The sequence below is a fragment of the Arachis duranensis genome, chromosome 1 (assembly GCF_000817695.3).
Source record: "Arachis duranensis cultivar V14167 chromosome 1, aradu.V14167.gnm2.J7QH, whole genome shotgun sequence".
NCBI lineage: Eukaryota > Viridiplantae > Streptophyta > Magnoliopsida > Fabales > Fabaceae > Arachis > Arachis duranensis.
This window is the reverse complement of record NC_029772.3, coordinates 161,234-180,968: the sequence shown is the minus strand read 5'-3', so window position 1 is coordinate 180,968 and position 19,735 is coordinate 161,234. Positions and strand designations below refer to the sequence as shown.

Genomic DNA, 19,735 nt, shown 5'->3' with positions numbered 1-19,735 from the left:
TCCATGCTAGCTAGGTTGGTGGCTTGGTGCCAGTCATTAACTGATAAATAAATGTGAATCCTACTAAAATTACTCAAAAATATCGGTTTCTCAATTTCAACTTTACAATGATTCTCACTTTATATAATTTTGTTTCAAAGTAACATGTATACAAGTATAAAAGGTTAAATAGTTACATTGAGATATTTAAATGTGATTAATAAATTTCTACAAATATATTCTCATATTTGAAAATCCATGCTGAATAGTCTATTTGCTGATAACAAATTTATTGAATGAGACCCTTTCAATGTATAATACTAAAAATATATTTAATAATTTATCTTTCACATGATTTTAGGGAAACAATGTATAATATTATTAATAATAGCAGGAAATTTCTTTGATCCTTAATTTTTTTGGGTAATTTTTTTAATAAAGGAGACTCGAACGTCGTTTAATTACTATTAATAACATACTTTTATTTTTTTATAAATCTCTCATTATATGTTAATATGTACATATCAATAAAAAGACAGTATTTAACTTAACTATCGGTCTCACTATTATTTTCATGTACTTTTATCTTTAAGGACTTACTGTTGCGTTTTATCCTCAACCACCGCACGTCACTGCTCTTCTGATCTCGCTAATTCGCCGAGGAGTCCCCTTACTCGGATGCGCACCACTGTCGTCGTGTCACCATTACGTAGTTGCGTCTTCTCCCCATCCTTCGCGCACCGCTGCTCTGTCCATTTCGAAGCCCACGAAGTAATGTCGCATCGTCGTCGAGCTAGAGGCATTGTTCCACGGCTGCTGTAATGCTACACTTTTATCATTGCTTTCACGCTGTTGGGTCTTGTCTTTGCCATTTTCATCGCGTATTGCTCTGCTTCGTTCACCCAAATAGTATGATCCAAATAAACATCTATGTACATCTTAGTAAAAATAACTATCTACATACATATTAAAATGAATATCCTACGAAACATGTGCATGCAGAATCAAATAAATCAAGTAAAATACCAATAGTATACCTAAAGAAATATCATCTTTAGAATGAAAAGAACCAAATAAAATGAACATCCAACCTAGATTTTAAAAAATAAATAACAGGACAGAAGTTATAGAGAACCCGAGATTGCGATACAACATTGGCGGCGGTGGCACATAATTGTAAGAGAGTGGTTGCGGCAAAAATTAAAAAGAAAGATTTAAAATTATGATTAAACCTAATTAATTCAAATTTTAATTTTTGAAATTAAAATTTATTTTTATTTTTTTTAACTTATTACGTTATTAAAAAAAACATTATTTTCCTATATTTTTCTTAATGCGTACTTGAGTACAAATATAGAAAATAAAAGTAATTTATAAATAATAAATATATAAAGAAATTCTCCTACTACACTAAAGCTAAGATAATGCGGAAAAAATTAGTTTGTCACTTAAAAAAAATGAATTTGGATCATTTAAATTTTGAATTTCGCTTTAGAGAGTAAAGTATGATTTATCACCATTTATTTTATAGGTGAAATTGGACAAAAAAAATATAAAAGAAAAAACATTTAATAGTAAGAGATCTTACTTTATTTTATAAAATAAAAATTTAAAATCTAAAAGATCCAAATTTCAAAAGAATATAATAGTGTTTATTAGAAATAACCGATAGGTCGACATTTCATTTATTTAATTACTTAGTACAAGTGTACAACTATAGAAGATAAATAATGATTTATATTTTGTGGCATGGTGTTTATTTGATTTCCCAAATCTGCTTCGTTTTTTCAAAACTTATTATTATTATTATTATTATTATTATTATTATTATTATTATTATTATTATTTGGGTTTTCTTTTCTCTTGTTGCTGCTATGTTCATATACCCTTATTAAGTTTGTGTGACTCATCCTCTATTCCTTTGTTTTTTTTTTTTTTTATATCGAAATTGTAAGGTGTTAAATAACTATTCATACTTCATAAGATCTAGTCCAACCTAAAAGTTTATTTGTAAAATCCACTCATCTTATAGAAAAATGTTTTATTAGACTCCAATATTTCACAACTATTTATCATAAAATTCTTTTCCTAGAGACATATATACATGACTTGTAAGATAATGCTCTTATATATAACGAAACTTTGATACTTATAATTGATATTTTGGAAGTTGTCTCACTGTTGTAAATGTTGGAAAATTACATTTTGCAGGTCTAATTCATACATGTAAAATATCTTGTCTTTAGGGGTGATTTTATCAAATCTCTTATTAGAAACATCCAAGCTATTTAGTTATTAAATCGTATTATTAAGTTTCTTTCTGTTAGGCTTGAGCGAGAGGTAGAGAGACGGATAAGATGACGAAGTAAGTTGAGATTGTATTAGATTGATTACATTAGGTGCTATATATGCTTGAGTATTTATAGTAGAGATACCTAGCTAATAGCCACATAAGGAAAGGGTTAGAATCATAATATCGTTGAATAGAATATTCATTGGCTCCTACTCATCCTCCTCATCTCAAATTATACTTCCTCTGCAATATTTGTAACACATTAATCAAAGTTTCAAAATTGCCCAAAGGATAGACCATCACCTAGAGCTGCCTCATCATTTTCCTAATGAACATTATTTATATCGTTATATACTACAAATGAGGCAAATATGCCTTTCAAAGTTTTCCAACAATAACTCCCTTCAGTTCCTCCAAAATTCACAAATATCTTCTCATCAACCTTGACAAATAGCTTGACTATGTGAATTGCTAAAAATTTCGATTACTAATGAAAGAAAATTTGCATCTTGCTATCACTCACCATGTGAAAACTCTAATATTGGACATATCCTTACTCGAATGCGATGACCTAAATTTTTTTTGTTGTCCACAATATTTCCTAACTCGAGAGACTAAAGACTATTTCTATACAAATTAAAATTAAAGAGCATAAATATGTTTTCTCAGTCGTTTCTATAATTTTTCCATTGTTGTGGTAAACAAGAACAAATTAAAGTAGCTTTCTGACCTTTTCTCTCATGGAATGAAAATGTAGTATAGTGTTAATACGAGATGTATTTCTGATGAAAAGTTTGTATTATTCACCTGCGTGTTCAAGCTTAATGGTGCGAAACTGCTAAGTGAAATAAACTAAATCCCATAAGCATGGTGTAACTTCACTAAAGTCAATTTGTTCTTGAATCGCATTCCCACCTGGTGGTGAATTTATGTTATTTATTTATTTTTATAAACACACATGCCATGGTGCGATTTAAGCTTTTTTCTTTTAATTAAAGATGAACTTAAATCGCATTGGATAAGGGAGATTCACGTCTTGGTTTTAAATCGCAACAACGAACTTGATGTGATTTATTTCTGGCGTGATTTACTTTTTTTTTTTAAAATATAGTATTCAAAACTTTAATTTCACTGCAATTTACTTACATTAAAAACAACAAGACATATATAGAAAATCATTTATAAAAGTCAAGATCCCTAATTAGCATTTTCAACCACAAGTACAATGTTTTAAATATAATCTGAGCTTTTTTAAAAAGTAACTAAGAATAATAGGCATTAGACATAAAAGGCAAAGTAATATAAACAGGTACGAATGGTCGAGTAGTTATGATAACAAAAAAATTAAGAATATTTATGTCCAACATATATGGCATCAATTAACATGGACCCTGCAGAAAAGAAGGAGATTCTCCAGTACATTCCCTCCACTTAGAATTGTATTATATTATATTAATTATACTAAAAGTGAATGGTGTCTGTTCAATCCTAGGAATATTTTTATAATTTTCTTTGCTCGACAAACTTAAGTGAAGCACATCTGTCTAAGGGATACTCTAAATATAGTATCAAATATCAAGTAGTATATATTTGGAAACTAAATATGGGTTGAATGATTGCACAGCGCATGCAGTTCAAAAGTTAATTAGAGAAAGAGAGAGATTCTTATAAGCCTTTTGTATTTTTGTGTTTGACTTGTATATAAAGATTTGGTTAACAAGTTATTTTTTTGTTATAGATCAGAGTATCTTTTAATGTAGTCTAATAAATTAAAAACTAATAATTTGTTATAGATTAGAATTTTATTAAAAAATTGATCGTTCAATAAATTACTCCATATATAAAATAAATTTTAAATTTTAAATATTTTTATTTAAATAGACTAATGAATTAACTATTAAATAAAAATGATATCAGGTTCTTTACTGTTTTACCTTTTTTGTTGTATTTTTTATTGGCTAATTGGAGACATTAAGATTTGGCGGCATTGGTGATATATCTTCGTGCATCTTTTCCCATGATTTATTTAAAAAGTTTTCTATGTGGTTGACATTGCACACGAGCTCATCATTTATGTGTGAATGATACACTTACTAGCTAGTTGCACACTTGTCCAATGATGATATCCAAGGTTTTAAAATGCAATTTGCAACCGTAATAGTATTGATATACATATCACATAAGAAGATATTCATTACACTGGTATTACATTATTAACGAATACGATCTATATCCCTAAGTATTCACAATAATTTTCATGTTGCAACGTAAAGATATAGAACGAAACTTCTAAAAGAAAACCATATTTATCTCTCATTTAAGAAAAAAAAAATTAACATTATTTTATAAAATTTTTATAGATAATGCTAGGTTTGGTTATTTTGAGTAAATAATTATTTTGAACCCTAAAATGTTACAATTTTAATAAAATAAATTTTTAAAAAATACGAATGACAAAATAATTCCCAATGATAATATGCTTTATTTGACAAATGAAGTAAATATTTAGTGAACGATTAATTTATACAATCAACTATTAAACTTTTATAAGATTAAAATTTATCCTTCTGTATATCATCTTCATCTCTAACACTAACACCAACAATCTTATCATCAACAACCACTAACCATAGCAGCAGCATCATCGCCACTAGCAACACAACAACAATTAATCACAATAATAGAAGTAAAAAAAAGAAATAAGAGGATAAAATCCTAATAAAATTTATGATTTCAATCTTAAAAAGAAAGATGTGTAGTTTATTTATTGATTCAGTTATGTTACTGTTGTTTTCTGTTGTTATTGTGTTTTGTACACTACTATAAAAATTATTTTTAGTATTAATATTTTTTTCGTAACAATAAAAATAGCCACTAATATATTTATCAGTAATTAAATATTAGTCATTTTATATTTTGTCGTTAACAAATTTTAGTGACATTATACAATTGTAAATTTTTTTTTCAATGGTCGCAAAAAATATTTGTTATTATACAATTATACAATTTATATATATTTATAATTAAAATACAAATAAAAGTACAAAATTAAGTGGTGGCTTATTTTTTGTATTATGAAAAGATTGATTTTCTATATTTGTTATTTTTTAAATAGAAGGAGTTAATCATTCCCTGCACAAGATCTGTCCACGTGCACACATTAAGCATCATTGGCTATGCACAAAAGATCATGTTAAGAAAGCTGAAGAAAAGTCAAGTCAAAAGCATATTAGTCCCCACCACAAGAATTTGTGATCCAGACAGTCAATTAATTACTAAATTAATGAATTGGGGTGGTAATGGAGAATCTTCCAAAAGGCTCCACGGTTTGGGGAACCCTCCACTCCTGCTTGGCCTCCACTTACTCAATTAAGTAATTAAAGTACGGAGAATCAAAATAAAGAATTTAATGATAATATAAATTAGATGGTTTTTTTGGGGTCATCAAATATAAATTAGAAGTTTAGAACGATAGATTATTAGTATTAGTATTACATTAGCATTTTTCAACCGTAATATATTAAAGTTATTTTTTGAAATATAGCTTTTTAAAAATGATAATACTTATATTTAGCAAATCAAATTAAAACATAACTCTTAACAAATACAAGTAATAATACTTGTATTTGATAAAATAATTTTAAAATTTTAAAAAAATAAAAAAATATAAATATAAAGAAAAATTTAAATATCTATTAATATAAAATATTATATTAAATTTTTTAATTTTAATAAGCATAAGNTAAATGCTTTTCCAATTTTTACCAAATCAGGTCTTATTAAATTTATAAATTCTCCACTTACATTTTCTATAATCCTAAGCATCAAAATGCATTGTTATACAGTGGATAGTGGGCTAGTGGCTACTGCCTACTGCCTACTGCCTAGGCTTTATGTATCTCTGTCGTATGTAGGTGTAAGAGTAGCGGTATTCATTTTCTCATCTTTGTTGTTATTATTTACTGATTATTATTAAAGTTAATTTAAGAATAGATAAATTAATAAATAAATAAGTAAATAAATAAATAAATAAATAATATAATATAGAGCTAGCTAGGGCATTTGTGGCCATGGAGTAATGCAATTTGTGGCGTCAACTTTGATGGAAAGGAAATGAATCTTTAATGTCGGTTCATTTTTATAGAATCTAAACAGTATACATATCTCAATTCAGTTGACATATAAGTTAGTGGTTTGAATTTCTTTTTAAGAAATATTGTGTGAACGAATATTTTCTAATTAAACTTTTAAAATACTTTTTTGAATTATTAGTTTTTTTAATAATAGAAATACATAATTTTTAAATTAAGAAATTTATATAATAAATACAACAATTTTTAAAAATATAAGTTTTTTTTACAATACATACAAAAATCTTTTATAAAAATTTCAGAAATTCCCCATTTTCTAATATTTTTTGGCTTTCAAAAAAAAGAATAACAGAAGATGCATTTTTTGGACAAATAAACAACTCATTTTTTTATCCTTTTTTATTTTTTTATTTCTCCTTTTCGAAAAGAAAACAAAAGAGAAAAAAAGCGGAGAAATAGAGAAAAATGTAACATATTTTAATTATTCTTTTTTTATATAATAAGATAATAATATAGCTATTAATTATTACAACTAAAATATACATTAAAAAAATTTAATTTCCAATGTAATAAAAAATGATGTACAAAAAAAATTTTGATATAATAAAATAAAAAAAGATATGATTTTAGCAACATACAGTGTCACATCATGTTATTTTTTCAATAAAAGAGGGGAATGAAATAAAAGAAAAAGAAAGAAAGGTGGTGGTGAGTGAGGAAGGGCGGTAATAATGAAATGGGTTGGAGCAAATTTTTGTTATTTGACTCAATTTTGTCCTACAATCATTTACATAAAATTTGTTATATTTTTTATTATGAGTAATAAAAAATTGAATCCAAATTCACTTTTATAATTATTAAAATTTAACAAGTAAAATTAAATTTTAAAATATATATAATATATATTATATATATCGGGTGAGTATTACTTAAATTTGTCCCCTTTTCACTAAAAACTCATTAATAGAGGGTAGAGATAAAATATTTTTGTGAATTCGAGTAGTGTTATTATTTCTATAAATGACTAAGGATAGAGAAAGACGAATAGAGTAAGTAAAGAGAAAATGACGAAAGGAGAAGTGAGTGAATAACACAGGGAGAAGAAAGAGAAAAAAAAAAGCGAAAAAAATAAAAGGAATATATACAAGAACTAAGTTTGAGATATATATACATATATATTAATAGAAAAAGTATGAGAAGCTAATTATATATTTGTACAATGTATATAATGAAGGTTTATGGAGTATTAGAGATATAATTATTAGTGTTATTTTTTTTCATCAACTTTTGGAAAGATGTTTATTATCCCTAGTACTCGGATGGTTATTCTAGATAGTATATGTGATGTTTATTTTGTAACTCAATAACTCATTGTACACATTATACAAATAGTTCATTGTCTCCCTAACGGGATCCTAATTAATATTCTTGACTATGGTATATAATACTATGATAATTTATTTATTATAAATTTTTATTTTTCATCTAATTATTTTATNNNTAAATTTTTATGCCACTTTTATCACTTCTCTCCTCTCTATTGAACTGAACTCGAATCTATTATGATGGTCATTTTGACAAGTTTTTTTTTTTTCACGTTATCTGTCATCTTTAAAACCACCATAGTTGCCAAAACAACATAAAATTTTTTTTGTTGTCTTTGAAATTGCATCATCGATGTTAATTTCTCTTTCTTTTTTTCGATGTTGCTGTAATTTCTCTTGTCTGTCTCAGTGCATCCTTCTTTTTCTTCCATTTTTTCCAAACTACAAACCCAAACCAGCAGAAACAACATTATTGCCTCTGGATTTGGCATGGCGTCTTCTTTTCTTTTTTTACCACTTCTCTTCTATTATTGCTATTGGTTGTGAAGGTGGTGGATTGTGAAAGGGATTTTAGGAATGGCAGTGAAAAGTGATAGTGAAAAATATGGAGGTGAAATTGATTGGACGTTAATAAATGAAGAGGAATGGTGGTAGCTAGGTGAGATTCAAGTAAAAAGTATGATATTAAAGATGCATTTTGTGGCTCATTTTTTTAATATGGCGAGTATGTTGGTGTTTTGAATGAAAATGGGCATTTTTTTATATATTTGTTTGTTGGTGGACGTGTCAGAAGTGCAACATCAACACGTGGGGCGTGCTAACGCAACACGTGGGGGCGTGCTAACGCAACACGTGGGGGCGTGTTGCTGACGTGGCAACACATGATTTGAGGGCAACTTCAACACGTTGGGGGCGTGTTCATGACGTGTTGAAGTGTGATTAGAGGGCAGCTTCAACACGTGGGAGACGTGTCGCTTTGTGATTCGATGGCGATACAACACGTGGTGTACATGTTGAGTGCTCTGCCTATATAAGGCCAAATTTGGTACCATTTCGTTGCAAAGAGAAGAGTTGTTTGAGTGTGTTTTTTGTATGATTGAGGGTACCGCAAACTTGGTAGTATATCGCAATGGTGAGATTATACAGAATACTCATGAGAGAGTGAGGTTTGTGTGTCAGAATCTGTTTTTATTTGTGGTTTCATGCACCATGACGTTCATGAAGCTTCAGTACAGTCTCTATCAAAGCATGGAGAACGGTATGTTGAGAAGAGTGAGCAGTATTTTGTACCGGAATTCCGTTATAGTTTTTGGTGGTCTAATACATTTTGATATTATACCGATAATTGATAAAGCGAGTATGCAGAATATGTTCCAAATTCACTAGCAAACTCAGGTGTGACAGCCACAGGTTGAGTTGTATGTTGAGTTTAAAAATGTAGATGCAAATGGGATTCAAAATTATTCAGATATAGAGGATGATAGAGCTATAGTGTACAAAGGAATGAACAGTGACAGCGAATAATACTTCGAAGCCACTTACGAAGCCGGCAACGAAGACGAGGATGGTGATGTTGGAGTTGAGGCAGCATCGGAGAATGTAGTGGTTCCTCCCGTAGTTAGTCAACCGATGGACATTCCACCTTTTATGCGTAACTTGATCTTGACCCATGCATGCACCGGAATTCCCAGAATATGCAAACATAGGTACATGATGAGTGAATAATATATTTTTGTTAATTTATATTTTAGATGGATCAATGAATGATAATTTCTGCTTTCTGTAGGTGTTGCTGGTCCTGAGGATGAAAAGTTCAGGATTGGAATGGAATATAGTTCTAGAAAGTTGGTCGTCGCAACAATTAGAAGTTACACTATCTCTAGAGGAGTCAAATACAATGTGTATGAGTCTGAGCCACATAGTTCTATGCAAAATGCAAGACGTATGGGCGTGGGTGCGATTGGCTTATCCGAGCCAGTTTGATACGAAAAAAAAGTTATTGGAAGATAAACAGATACAATGGTAGGCACACGTGCAGCATGGAAACGATTTAGGATCATTCCAAGTTAGACTCAGATACAGTTGTTTGAGGCTATAAGGCCATGGGTTGAGACTGACCCGTCCATCAAAGTGAAATTTATAATTGTGGAAGTCTAGTCAAGGTTCAACTACATCATCAGTTACCGAAAGGTTTGGTTAGCAAAGCAGAAGTCCATAGCCAAATTTTTCGGTGGTTGAAAAGATTCTTACCAAACTTTGCCATGGTGGTTCTCAGATATGGTTCGGAAGATGCCTGACTCAATTGTCCAAATAGAAACACGACCCCTATACAACGAGAGTAAGGAGGTGAATGGTGTCAAGATACTTCATCGCGTATTCTGGAGTTTCAACCCGTTCATTAGAGCATTCAAGTATTACAAGCCTCTAGTTCAGGTTGACGGCACACATTTTACGAAAAATACAAAGGTGCACTTTTGGTTGCTGTTGCACAAGATGGTAACCAGAACATTATGTCTATCGTTTTTGCCATAGTGGAGGGGGATACCGCTTATGCGTGGCACTTTTTTTTCGGCCGCTCATAACCTGTCTATTAATGGGTAGGCCAAATATATGAGCGACATCTTCCAGTGTTACGGTAATCTTACCTATCGGCAATACAAATGTGTGAGTCTCTAGTCTCCACATTTCCACCAAAGTAGATAATAAAGAGTAAAATCCTCTGATCACCCCAATTTTAAAAACATGGTAGAATCTCGTTGCTCGTAAAGCATCTTCTACCATCGAGTTTCACGTCTCCGGCGAATCCAATTTACGATTCATAAAATTCCTGTTAGACTGGTACAACAAGAATATACTTATTCATTAGATATATCTATTAATTTAAAAATTAAATTATTTAATGAAATATATCTATTAAATAATAAAATATAATAATAATCTGATTGAATTAATTTATATGAAAAAAATTAAATTAAATATATCATATTATACTATTTATTTACTAGTTTAAATAATATAAATATAGTCATAAATAAAAAGTAAAATAACATACAATAGTATTATCTTTCATAATTATCATAACAAATAACCATACAAATTTTTTTATAAATTCATAATATTTATTTATTTTTGTAAATAAAAAATATTCATTAATATTAACATTTAAATTATTTATTAAATCTATACAAAAATAATCACATTATAACAAATAATTCCAAAAATTAATAGAATCTACATTTATATTATTTCTCTGTTTACTAATTAACAAACAAATATAAAATAAAATAATAATATACTAAAACTTATATATTATTTATTAAATTTAATATTTATAAACTCAATTAAATAACATATTAATATTAAATACAAACAAAAATAATATATTATAAAAAATAATATTAATTAAAATTAAAATAATTAAAATAATTAAATTACAAAAAAAATAAAAATTATCAACTCACATAAACAGAATGATCCAAATAATTGACAATATATTTTTCAAGAACCGTAAAATTACGTACTATTTTTAATCAATATAAACTAATAAATTTTTTTGTATAATTACTTTTTTTTAAACACACTACTCATACACTATTAACTCTCTTCTTCTTCCTTATTTCATATTTCTTCTCTATCAACACACACTAGCTACACAGCATAAAATGGGGCATGAAATTGGAACGAAGGAGCTCAATTTATACACGCCTATTCCGTATTGCTGTAGCTCTTCGAAAATGCACAAGAACTTCGATAACGTTTGCTGGATTCGCAGGCAACACATTCACGCCCAGTCGTCCACATTCATTACGTATTGTCAGAGAACTGCCACGCTGCTGACAGATCTTATCACCATGTTTTTTACGTGTTGAACATACACCTACAAACTGATAAAATATTCTTTTTCTAATATTGAACAAAAATACAAACGTGTCTTTTATATAAAAAATAATTTCTGACATTTTGTATAGAAAAAAATATTTTTTTAAGAGTAAATTTGTTCAAAAGTTAGTATTTCTTAATGAAAGGATAATTTTAAAATTTATTGTAATGTTAACGACATTTTTAAAGAAAAAAATGTTAAGAACAATTTTAATTTTTAACAAAAAAATTTAAAGAATAAAATAGCACTTAACCCTTTTCATTATGTCGTTTAATCTGACTAAATATGTGGAGTGTGCTCTTCTAATGTCGACCATTGATATTCAATTATGTGACCTTTCAAGGTACCCAAGGGCTATAACTAATATACTATATTATCAATATTTAATTAATTGCCAATAGGAGAAAAGCCCTAAAGATATTTTTCTTTTCCCTTGCAAGGAGGTACGAATTGAATAGATAATATGATGAAGATATGAACAATTAAACTAAGAAGAGTTATATATGTACACCATCAATTAACTTAGCTTAGACCGTACTCTATCAATTATACTACAAGTGAATGGTCTCTGTTCAATCCTAGAAATCTTTTTTTTTTTTAAATAAAAGAACTCAACACAAATGTAGAGTGTTAGAGGCATAAACTAACATAAATACTTATAGTAATCACCTAAAATTTTTAAACAAATGCATATCTCTATGTCATTTCTGATATTGTCATCAACAATACAAAAGATTGTCGTTCCTCCACTTCTTGTAGCTAAGCATAGTCATATTGATGATGTTTTCAACACATTTTTCTGTATTCTGAAATAATTTTCTATTCCTTTTCAACCAGACGTTCCAAGTTACCGCGAAGAAGCTTGTAAACCACTTCTTACTTTCCTCCTTCCTCATGCCACCTGTACAGCTTTGAAAGTGTTCCTTTAAAGTACTCGGAATAGACCATTTTTTGCCAAATTCTAATAGCCAAGCGCACCACACCTGCCATGTAAAATCACAACCAAGAAACAGGTGATAGACATATTCAGCATCCTTATTACATAAAACACACATTATCACCCTGATCAATAATGCCGAGTCGACCTAGTCTTTCTTTTGTATTCACTCTACCTATCAACGCAAACCATATAAATAACTCAACTCTTGGAGGGACTAAACCTTTTCAAATATTCTTAGTAAAGCTATAGCTTGTTACGTCCTCCGAAAGCGTCTCCACCTGTAGTACCTGCACAAAGGAGTTAGTAGAAAATATACCTTGCCTGTCAAATTTTCAGACAATTCTATCCTCTCTGTCAAAGGCTAGTTTAACAGGCCTCAATATTATTTCATGTAATTGATTCAGAAGTTCCAACTCCCATTGGAATAGCTCACGTGTCCATTGGAAGTTCCAAATCCACTCAAACCCATCCCAAAACCCACAAACCCCTATGACAAAGCCTTTTTGGTTTGAAATCGAGAATAGCCTTGGGAACCTATCCTTTAGAGAACTGCAACTTAACCAGACATCTTTCCAAAAGTGAGTCCTTCTGCCATCACCAACCTCCGTTGCCAAGCCAGTTATCATCTTATCTCTTAAAGATTGCTCCTTAAATTGTATCTGACAAATGTCCTTCCATGGCCCCCCTTTAGTTGGTAAATCCTGGATTGATAAAAGCTGGTTAAGGGAGATATTATTACAAGAGCAAACCATTTTCTTCCACAACGGACACTCCTCTTTAGAGAACCTCCACCACCACTTAAATAGTAGGGCAGTATTGCGGAGCATCGCATCACCGACTCCTAGCCCGCCTAGCCTCTTCGGGGCTTGGACCACTTTCCATCTAACCAAAGCCATGCCATTCCCCCCATCCTCCTTACTCCACAAGAATCTCCTTTGTAATGAAACAAGTTTCTCCGCAACAGTCTTCGACATCTTATATAAGTTCAAATAATATATCGGCAAACTATTTAAAACTGACTTAATGAGAACAAGCTTTCCCGCTTTATTAAGTACCTTGGATTTCCATAAGCTTAGCTTTTCCTCCACTTTGTCTATTATTGGCTTCCAAGTCTTGACCAGCCTGGGATTCGCACCGAGAGGAATCCCCAGGTATTTAACCAGAAGAGCAGCTTTCTTGCACCCCAGCAGACTATACATCATCTGTACCCACTGTTGGTCACAATTGATAGGTATCAAACTTGATTTCTCAAAATTAATGCTTAACCCTGACATCAGTTCAAAGCATCGAAGAAACCTTTTGTAATTCTTAACCGACTCTTTTTCTGGTGGGTAGAATAAGACAGTGTCATCAGCAAACTGGAGATGTGATAATTTTATATTGTCTCTCCCTACGAATAGAGGGGATATCCGACCATTTTTCATAGCCTCTCCAATCATTCTATGAAGGACATCAACAACCAGTACAAATAGGAAGGGAGAAAAAGGATCATCTTATCGCAGACCTCTACCATCTTGAACTGCTTAGTTAGTGATCCATTTATTATCACTGACATAATAACTGTGCTGACACACTCCATAACTCAATCCTAGAAATCCTTTTAATTATGTTGACAAATTCATCAGGTGACATACTAAAAGTTAAAAGGAATTCGTTTACACCGCTTATAAATTTTGTTAAATTACACCATCAACAAAATTTGTGTGTATGACAAATTTCACCAATCCAGTCATTGAACCCCGACATTTTACTATAATATAAACTAATTTAACAAAATTTCACAAAATTTAGAATCAATTTGATATATTATTATAATATTTTATTTTTATGTATATTACAATTATACTTTTATTCTTGTGATATTTTAACTATTTTAAAATTGTTTTTATTTTTAGTTTTTGTGTTTGAACACATGTTAGACAAAAAATTTAGCAGTTTTGTGAAGTCATCATTTTTTTAATATAATTATAAAAATTATGAGGGGTTGCATTTTAAAAAAAAAAATTTGATAGTCAAATCGTCGCAAATAGTTTAATTCAAGTTGGAAGAGTATAATTTTAAGCATTTGTACCTTTTAAGTTTAAAGAGCCTATAATTTTAAGTACTTATATAATTTTGTTGTATTTATTTTAATTTCATGAATATTTATGAAAATAAAATATTTAAAATTATTAATTAGAATGATACCACTTTTATATTTATACAGTAAAATTTTTTGATAAATAATATTATCAATCTATTACAAATTTTAATTCATCCTCCTAATTTATTTAAATAGCACTAAATCATTAATGTTCTAGTTGTTAAATAATTTGTTATTACTCATTAAATTTCGAAATTAGTGGTCTACTAGAATGAGGTTGAACTTTTATCATTTAACAACAATAGATTTTAATCTTATTTTAACAATTGTCTCTTTAATTTTAACCTTTGACAAACCTTTAGTCAAAGAGCTTGCTAAATTTTCTTAAGATATTATCAGGTAATGAAAATTACACCATTCTCTATTAATTATCTCATAAATCATGTCTCAAACTTATATGTCTAAATTTTTCATTATAAACTTTATTATATGCTCGAGAAATGATTGATTCATTATTGCAAAAAATTGAAATAATTGCTAACTATTGTGATCACAACTTTATCTCAGATAACAAATTTCTGAGTCATTCTACTTCTTTATCTGCGATAGATAAAACTACAAACTCAACCTACATAATAAAATGTGATATACATACAGATTTGTTTTTTTGATGTCCAACTTATTGCACTACCATCTATCTATAGTAGAAGTTTATCCTGAAATTGTCACTAAGACTTATAATCCAATTTGCATTAGAATAATCTTTTAAAACTAGGGGATAACTAAAGTTTATTTATAGTTTTCTTGAAATAACCAAGAATTCTTGTTATAGCTTTACAATCTTAGTTGTTAGGATTTTTTATGAACTTTGATAATTTGCACACAACAAATGCTATATTAGACTCGGTACAAGGCATTATATATATTAAAGTTCTTATAGCACTAGAATATTCTAATTATGCTATAGCTCTTCTCAATACCTTTTTGATATAATGAGATTTACTTAAAATAAAGTCAATTTCATTCTTATGCAACTTTATGCTTAATATTGTATCAATTTTATTCAGATCATTCATCTTGAATTTAGAAATTAGATACTCCTTTGTTATACTATATGAATTCCTTCTAAATTTGTTCTAATGATTAACATATCATCAACATACAAACAAATGATTACTCCTTTAATGCCATATGGGTAGCTTTGTCTAAAGTGTTGGATATTTTTATAAGGTTATATCTAAATTGTTGACAAGAAGAATGAGCATCATAATATCAGGTTTAGTTGAAAAATCACATAGTATCTTTATTAAGGGGAAAAAAATATGTGATGAAACTTTAATTGTATGTGAAACTGTGTAACGGATGAAAACTGAAGAAGAAGGCATCAACAATCACCAAACTGGATTTCCAAAAAGCCTATCATAGAGTAAAGTGGAGTTTTGTTGATATTGTGCTAGAAAAGATAAGATTCGATAAAAGATGGAGGGAATAAATTAAGGAGTGTATTAAGTTGGCATCTATCTCTATTCTAGTTAACGGGTCACTATCGAAACTATTTAAGATGGAGAAGGGGCTTCGTCAAGGTGATCCATTGTTGCCATTTCTATTTGTTCTTGTAGTGGATGCATTGAAAAGGATGATCAGAAAGACGGTAAGAGATAGGAGAATATCACCACTATTAGTGGACAGGGATAATATAGAGTCATTGCATCTACAATTTGTAGATAATATTATTATTCTGTCTACTAGAGGAGGAGATAGTAAAAAATTATAAGAGACTTTTGAGGTGTTTTAAAATGATGCTTGGATTGAATATTAATTTTGAAAAGTGCAGCTTGATACCGATGAATTGTAGTTAGGAGTAGGTTGGATAGATATGTCAGCTACTGAGGTGTTAAGAGGCTGCTTTATTAGTGAGGTACCTTGGTATTAACTTAGGAGCGAATCTGAAGCTAGTAAAAATATGAAAGCTGGGCATAGTTAAGGTAGAGGAGAAACTTAACTTGTGGAAAGTAAAGATTCTTAGTAAAACGAGAAAGTTAGCTCTTATTAAATCAGTTAACAATAATTTACCTATTTACTATCTAAGTCTGTATAAGATGCCAAATACGGTTGCACAAAGAATAATTTCATTAAAGAAAAAGTTCTTTTGGGGGAAGAAAGATGAAGAACGATCTGGCTTAGCTCTTGTAAGGTGAGAGATGATACAGCTACCGAAAAAATTAGAAGGCTTAATGAAAGTGGGGAGATACAGTGTTTTGTAATAATGCTTTACTATTTAAATAGTGGAAGGAGTTCTCTAAGGAGGATTATTCGCTATGGAAGAAAGTTGCATGCTCATGCAATAACTTAAAATTTAATAATTTATTGTTAATTCAAACATTGCCAGTAAAAAAAATTTGTGAAAAGACATATATCATCTGCAAATAAAAAAACAATATGTTAGAGAGAAGATTATTGATAAATTTGCTATGAAAGTAAGGGATGATAGATTAATCAAATTTTAGGAAGATACAAAGTTATAGTACAAACTAAAAAGTTGAAAGATTCTTTTCCAAGTTTCTTTTTTATTTCAAATAAAAAAGGATTCATAATTGGCGATTGTGAATTTTGAGATGGATTAGAATGAGTTTGAAATTTATAAGGGATGAAAAAATTTAGTTAATGGGAGACAAAAATCTTGAATCAACTACTTGATATCTTGCAATCTATGAGATTGATAGCAAAAATATATGAAAGAATAGTGTGAAAATTCGACAAAGAATATATTTATTCTACTTATTCATTTATGTAGGTTTTGCAGAAAGCTAAGAGACTTTGGCAAATGGTATAATTAGTTATAAATTCACAAATAAAATTTGGAAAGGACTAGCTTAGTTTCACCTTAAGTTGAGCTATTTATTTAGTTTGTCCTAGTAGGTCGGGCCAATACTAAGGATCAGTTGTGTAAATTAGATATTATTGAACAAAATGATAATGTGTGTCTTTTGTGTAGGAATAATGTTAAAATTGTACAACGTAATACCTATTTGTTATATGTGAGTTTTCTTGATAGGTGTGATGCGCATAAATTCTGATATTGGACGTGTTTGGACTATTCTAAGTACCATAAAAAAACATGTTAAGAGTTGAAAAACTATGCTATTGAGAAAAAAATGCACAAAAAATAATTAGTTAGATTTTTCTTTGTTATATGAAATATTTAACTATGCAGGAATAATATTATATTTTAGAACAAGACAACAAATATGGAGAATTGTGTTATTAATTTATTTTGTTGCTTTAAAGAATAGTGTGATAATTATCTCATGTTGTTGGTGACTATATCAAAAATGAAATAAGAGTTGCTTTTAGTTTTAATTTCTTTATTTTTTGTTTGTCTTTGTCGATTATATATGCTCCCTCATTATCAGTGTGTACGTTGAGCTTTCCCCTAAAAAAAAAGGTTTCCCGCAAGAATAATATGGAATCTGCATTAATTTGGGACATACACATTGATGTAGGCGATCTGCATGTTTGGGAATTAAAGGTGAGTTTGCATAGTGAACTGAGATTTTAAAGGAAAGTGAAGGATTGGAAGAGTAAGATAGCGACTTTATTTTTCATTAAAGGAAATACTTATAATATTAACATGGCTAATTTGACTATCCACTTTTGAAAGACATGTCTTCAGGCCATCAAAGGGACCTGACCTGACCCATTCATAAAACTATTAGCATCTAAACTTTGATTTCATCACCTCATCTTTAGTGACCATCACCGGGGCTAGGACCCGGCCCGACTCCATTGATGGAAACCTTGCCAAGTTTCTTGTGACCAACACCAGGACTATGACCCACTACAACAATATAGATTATTTTTTAGGGTTATAATGTGTAAAAGAAAATTAAAATTTGTCAAAAAAACAAATTTTGACACTATTTTAACTATAAAAATATGTTAATAAAAGTTTTGTCAAAAATAGTATTTTTAACATATAAGCGATTGTGAAAAAAATTAAATCTTATTTTGATAAATATTGGCTGTCAAAAATAATTTGTTAGAAAATTTTGAGAACATATTTTCTGTGATACTTATTAATTGTCAAAAATACTATTTATTTTGACACTTATTAACTATAAAATATTTTCAACAAAAAAATTTAACAAAGAATGAGATGTGATCTTGAAACTAAAGAATAAATTGAGATTTTGAAGATAAAGAATGAGTAGTATAATCCTAAACTGAGAGCAGTGTGATGTCAAAATTAACAGAGCCCAAAGAAGAAAAAAAATAGTAGAGTAAATTGAAAACAAATGAGTGTCAAAATTGAGGAGTAATTTTCTACGGTCAAATTTTTCGTCAAGAAAATATAAAAAATTTGACATTTGTGGTATTTGTCAAAAATATATGTTAATTTTGACATTTAATTATGATGTTAAAAAATAAAGTGTCAAAATAACTCTATTTTCTTGTAGTGACCAGGACCAACTCCATTCACAGAAACCTTATTATTATTAGCATCTCGATTCTCTACTGCTCTCATTGATTTCATAATATTAGATTTCTTGTGACCAATACTAGGGCTAGGGCCTGGACCAACCCCATTTGTAGAAACTTCATTCTTTGGACGTTGAATTGTCACCATTGCCTTCATACCATTATTTGGTGTCATTTTGTGTTTGTTTGACGATGGATCATGACCAGGAACGTTATTAACACTGGATTTGGGTTGTGGAAGGGTAGGAATAATAGGATGGGGATTATTTTTTTCAATGTTTGTGTTCAATGGCTTTCTTTTGATCTTCCTTGCATGTGTAAGATTGCAATCATGGAAGGAAACTATTAGTGCAATAAATAGAATGAAGTATTTGTGCATGGCCTTATTAAGAGAAGAAAGAGGGAGAAGAGTAGTGTTAGTGACTTATGAGATTTTTGCTAATTGTTAATATGATAAGAGATGAATGTCAAGGTGGGATGATATGTAAGTTAAGGAATCATCAAGTATTTATAATCTCGTTCAAAATGGGAAATTATGCAACTAGACAAAATTATCATATAAAATGACAATATACTGTTATACAATATTATTAGAAAGGAATTCGAGAAAAGAATCTAATAATACTTAGATATTATAATTGGGGTCATTATTTTGAAATATTAAA

The 19,735-nt window shown here is 29.4% G+C and overlaps 1 protein-coding gene across 1 annotated transcript in view; it reads right to left on the bottom strand.

The window, feature by feature from the left end:
* Positions 1–19,534, bottom strand: part of LOC110272510 (uncharacterized) — a 21,326-nt gene extending 1,792 nt beyond the window's left edge. Inside the window, exon 1 of the mRNA XM_052253930.1 lies at positions 19,053–19,534. Coding sequence (XP_052109890.1) covers positions 19,053–19,449 — 397 coding nt within the window. The 5' untranslated portion in view covers positions 19,450–19,534. The remainder of the gene's footprint in view (positions 1–19,052) is intronic.
* Positions 19,535–19,735: the final 201 nt, after the last annotated feature.